At 38.6% G+C, this 5,436-nt stretch overlaps 1 protein-coding gene across 1 annotated transcript; it reads right to left on the reverse strand.

The window, feature by feature from the left end:
• Positions 1-493: 493 nt before the first annotated feature.
• On the reverse strand, positions 494-5,436 carry LOC107265167 (fatty-acid amide hydrolase 2). Its single transcript, XM_015734309.1, has 10 exons — positions 5,115-5,436; positions 3,076-3,244; positions 2,776-2,995; positions 2,470-2,687; positions 2,287-2,398; positions 1,926-2,224; positions 1,323-1,421; positions 1,097-1,264; positions 835-1,017; positions 494-746 (listed from the first exon to the last, which is right to left on the reverse strand). Exons 2-10 carry the CDS (start codon positions 3,241-3,243, stop codon positions 654-656), a joined length of 1,560 nt encoding a protein of 519 aa, XP_015589795.1. The 5' UTR covers position 3,244; positions 5,115-5,436; the 3' UTR covers positions 494-653.

The raw sequence follows: 5,436 nt of genomic DNA on the forward strand, positions 1-5,436 counted from the left end.
CCCCCTCCCCCCCCCCCCCCCCATCGTAAATGTTGAATTACGTAAAACTAGTTATTTTGCTAAACGGCGCTACTCCTAGAACTATCTTTGCGTATGGTTGTTCAGTACACTCTGTACGCATCCAAATGTTTATACGCTGATATTTTACGTAGACAAGTAACATTCCAAAAAAGTGCCTTTCCCTTTTTACGACGTTTCACACAATTGAAAAAAAAAAAAAAAATACGTCGTGATAGAAATGAGACGCGAAGTAATTGTGATGTCATCCTAATAATACGCGTTGTGCATCCTCACCTTGAATTATTCTGGGTTATTTAAGTGCATTGTAGTATTTATGAGTTATATATATGAACTATGTCTATATATAGTAGAAAAGAGAGATAAACAAATTGATAGAGACAGTGCATGCCAAGTCGCTTGGGTACGCATATAGTTTTCAATTCACTCGGAATGCCTTGTTTGTGCGAGAGAAGGATAAATTAATTGCATTAAATAAATTTGCGAAACATCGTACTTTATTATCATTTATTCATTTCGCTTTCTCCTATCTGTATCGAACCTTCACCTTACTAAGCATTTACTTTCCACCCACGACACTTGCGATGCTTTAAGGTATCTGACTTAAGACTGAGTTTCATTATTTGTAGATTGGTTTACGCAGCGAATGGGATCCAACCTCCAAAGCCTTTTTCCAGTTCCTTCGCCACCGCCAAGCAAAGTCTGTCTTGATTCGGCATGGCGACAACCTGAAATAATGAACTCGTGATTGATCTGAAATGCCAATCATTGATCCAAATTGAAAAATTTCTTGAACGCCACTATTATCTGCCTTACCTGTACCCCTACTGGAAGTCCGTCTTTGTTCAACCCCATTGGCACTTGCGTTGAGGGAAATCCCCAAAGATTAAATAGAACACAATACAACACACTTGACATGTTGAAAATTGTCTCGTTGTGCATCAGCGCTGCACTGGTATATGACGGACACACTAAGACATTATCTTCTCCGAGTATTTTCTTTAGTAAAATATTTACCAGTTATTAATAAGTAATTGAATTGAGTTAAAATTTTCAAATATTATCGCCTAGTATTTACCATAAAGTTTTCTCGTAATACTTTGCCCTGTTCTTTGTAATGTGATATTTTTTTATCATTCATGAAGACTTTGACGTCTTTTAAGAATCTCAGGTAAAGTGCCGTTCTTGTATATGGTGATAAGCCGAACAAAGACTTTACTACTGCCCATGAAAGATTCTTCTCTTTCTAGAAAAAAAAAAGAGAGTATAAAGGAATGCTATGGACTGAATTTATGACAAAGTACCTTCGGATCGTCTGGATTTAGCAGCAACTGTGGCATCTCATCCATGGTGAAAAATGTGGAAAGGGCGTATTCTAATGCGTCTCTCATATCTACGTTAAACTGTCAATCAATGTTGATATGAACATTTATGTTACTCTAAGACATTTTTATTAAAGTATGATCTGCAGAAATAATTCTCTGATTCAGTGCTCTGATCTTTACGTTTGAGGTGAACATTTTGCTTACGAGTTTACTGTTTTACGTTCTGCCATCTAGTGGACTACGTTATTTGAAATGACTTTATTTATTTCAATGAATTATAAATCTAGTATTATACAACATTGGTTTTATTGAAACAAAATTAATGTATTTTTAAGACGTGATTGTGGCGATAATTTTAAATGTGTTTTTACTTTACCTTGTCAAACACATTTTATCATTAAAAGCCAAAGTGTCGATTTCAATAAAAAGACTAATTTTGTTGTCTTAGGGCAAAGTTGAGATTATTAAATTTCTTCCATCGACTGATTTCGGCCGGTAACAAAAATCGGTCGCTGCCATTAACAGGAATTTCATAACCGTAACAATGGTTCAATTACAAAATATAGTCTTCTTGATAGTTACCCGCTTCACGTTGCAGCCATATCCTTTAAAGTAGCTGGACGCATTCGTTACTGCTCTCTTAATATCCTCGTCCACCTTCGGAACACCTACAGTTTGTCCAGCGTCTTCCATATAAAAGACATTTAATTTGTTCAGAGCAACTGGCTCATCTAATTGCAAATTCGTCCCGCAGTTTGCACTCATGACTTTCATGGCCAAGTACAGATCCTCGCAATACCTTGCCATGGGTCCTATTACCAAATATTGCTGAAAGAGTTTCCCCTCTGAGAATGGAAAATGGCCTCTGATTGGGATAATTCCTAAAAAAAAAAAGCATAGCGTGAATTGATAACTTAAAAAAAAACTTATTATTCATAATTACCGGGAGTCGGTTTATGTCCAAAAATTCCATTGAAAAGTGCTGGAATTCGAATCGAACCAGCAATGTCCGAACCCACCCCTATAACAGAGGCTCCAGCACCCAGTAAAGCTCCCTGAACAAGCGATCTCGTTTGAATAAGGATTTGCGCATGCGTCCAGTTTCCGACGCTAGAAGCCTACGTACCTCGCCACCAGAGGAGCCACCAGATGTGCGTCGAGTATCGTAAGGATTGTTTGTTTTGCCGTATAGATAATTATTCGCTTCGAAACCGAGACACAGTTCAGGCGTGTTGGTGACACAAAGAGGGATGGCGCCTGCATTTCTCAGGGCTTCGACAGCGAGTCCATCAGAGTCAGCCTTGACTCCCTTACGTAGCAGGCAGCCACCGGTGTAGTTCAAACCTGTTATTTTGAATTGTTAAAATATTCATTTTTGTGTCTGCCTACTGTTAGCCTTTTATCAAAACATGGCAATTGTCGTCTGCCGTGCCTTTAACTGAGCAGCTCTCCTTGACTGTAAGCGGAACACCGTAAAGTGGCTGCTCGATCTCGAGCCGAATGGCGTTGACCTCTCCAGTCTCAATCCTCTTGTCGCAGTTTCTGGCCTCCCTCAAGGCGTCTTCGTATCTGTCCTCGACAACTGCATTCAGGATCGGATTAACTTCCTTGATTCTCTTAATGTAAGCCTCTACCACGTGTTCGCTGGAGATCTTGAGCAAGTTAAAAGCACGTCAAGTAATGTATACTTTCCCTTCTCTTAAAATTGAAAATTTTTTTACAAAAATTGTACCTCTCTCTCGCGGATTTTCCTTGCCAATGTTGTGGCACTCAGGTTAATAATGGGATCCTTAACAGGTGGTACGGCCAATCGTTTTTTTCTCAATAACCAATGTATTGGTTTGACCAAGAAAACTGTTTTCATTAAAAGAAAAGCCACTAAACGCAATAGCCAATCCATTCTGAAAAAATTGTTTTTTTTTCACTCCTCAGTTTATATCCGATTCTTTGTTATGTGTTTTAAAATTTATCATTTCAATCTATCACTTTTCGTTATATACCATGCTTCCGAAGGCCTTGTAAAAGAACCTATTGAAAGCCACGCTACCTTTTTACGATGACTATAGAGTCAGGTTGTAGACAAGCGTACTAGCAGTTTGCATTGTCAATGGCAGTTGTGACGATTGAACGTGACGATCATGCAGATCGTTAGTAATTTCGTGGTCCCGAATGCCATACCATTTCTTGGGTTCATACCAACAACAGTGACTTTTATGACCCCACCAAAATATGCATTCATTTCCTGCCAGCGACGGAGTGCCAACTTCCGCCCTGGCGGTTTGTACGGAAAGTTAAAAAAAAAGCCCGTCAACCACAATCAGTCCCACCAGAAAGTTCTAGTTAATTGAACAGTGACTTATGAAATAAGTTCGAACGAGTCGCGAATTACAATGAAACGGCATCTTTAAAGACCGTTTGTTGTCCCAGCACGTAAAGTAAGAAAACAAATATCACAATCGAATTCCCCTTGCGTAATCCGTGCCACACACACGCGTATCGTTTTCATTCCGGACGCAATTTCCACAGTGTTTTCATCGAAAAGTCTTAGTGGCCTAGAAGGAGCGTCAGCCAATTTTAATCCGACGATTGGATACTTTCTGCAAATGTCGACGCCGGTGAAAGGACCAAATTCTAAAAATCCTATTAGAATATTTTCCAACGCCACAGTCTTCTTCACCATGGCTCCTGGTTTCTGAGCTCAGCCGTAAGAAACGATCTGATCGAGCAGCTAGAAAGGAAGTTGGAAAGTATCTCCACTCTCTGTAGTTGGCAAACTCTCGATAATGTCCACCGGTTACTGGAAGTCTCAGAATGCACTTGCCTACTCTCGAAACGCAAGGTTAACCCGCAGCAACGGAAACGCAACCAAAGCCAACGCAGCGCAACCTACCCTATCAACAGTTTCTCGAAGGTTTTACGAACGGCTTCGGCCTGAATTACAGACATTAGATGGAATGCTGTAGGCTTTCATTTTTTTCCTTCAAAAGCTTCTAAGAGAAGAAATTAAGTAAAAAGATAAGCTAAAAAAAGTTTATTGTTGTGAATAATGTAGAAGAAAAAGTCTGTATAGATGTATATGTAGTTTTCTCTATGTACGTATTAATACCATTAAATTTGTATGAATATATATACATATATATAGATCTGTACGTATAGAAGAAATGTGCAAGGAAAAGTTATGCATAAATAAATAAAATGCATTATATTGAACTTATATCCACGTGGGCCAAATAACGTGCACATACGTTTTCACGTATTTCCACTGACAGTGAGACATAACTGCATTTACATGGACAAAGTCTATACACTGGGTCCAACCAAGTCATTTATTTTAATTGTAATAATACGTATGTCCAATCAAACCTTCATTCTATGCTAAGTATCAATGTCAGGATAAAATATTGGATCGGTATTTGAAATAATACACGCCGGTACCCGATGTGCATTTTTCAGCGACTTGCGGTCCACGAAATTGCAATAAAACCGGTTTTCTCGGTGCGGGCAGAACAAGTAGAAAATCTGCGGAATCGACACTGCTAGACTTTCTTTTTCCTTTTACGTATCAGAAAATCGCACGGCAACTTTTCGGAAATACGGGAACTTGGTACGAAATCATATCGAAATTCTTATCAAACCCGTTTCTATTAATTAAATTCATATCAGTACAGTATGCAGTAGCTTCCCTTGCGTGACTTAGATATTTCTATTGGAAAACATACACGTCATATAGATAGTTTACGGATCGTGCAATTGTTGATCATTAAAACTTACCTTTAGTCAGTTATGAGAAACTACAGTAAAACTTTGTGATTAAAAAGAAAAGATAATTTTTTTTAATTTTTCACACTTTTTTTAAATATTTAAAATTATTAAATCAGACCACCCAGCACAAGAATATTAAATTAATTGTTCGTCGCTTGACAGTCCCGAAAATGAATGAAAGTGAAGAAACGCTGGTGATACCGTTGAAAGTGATAATGTAGTCAGCAGTCTGGCGATACACTTAGCGAAGTCAACGAAATAGCCAACCAGTGGAAATCATCGCTTCGGCGGTCGAGGACTTACTGACTCTTTCCATGAGTATCATTGTCAG

Source organism: Cephus cinctus, unplaced genomic scaffold (genome assembly GCF_000341935.2).
Source record: "Cephus cinctus unplaced genomic scaffold, Ccin1 Ccin1_scaffold0215, whole genome shotgun sequence".
Lineage (NCBI taxonomy): Eukaryota > Metazoa > Arthropoda > Insecta > Hymenoptera > Cephidae > Cephus > Cephus cinctus.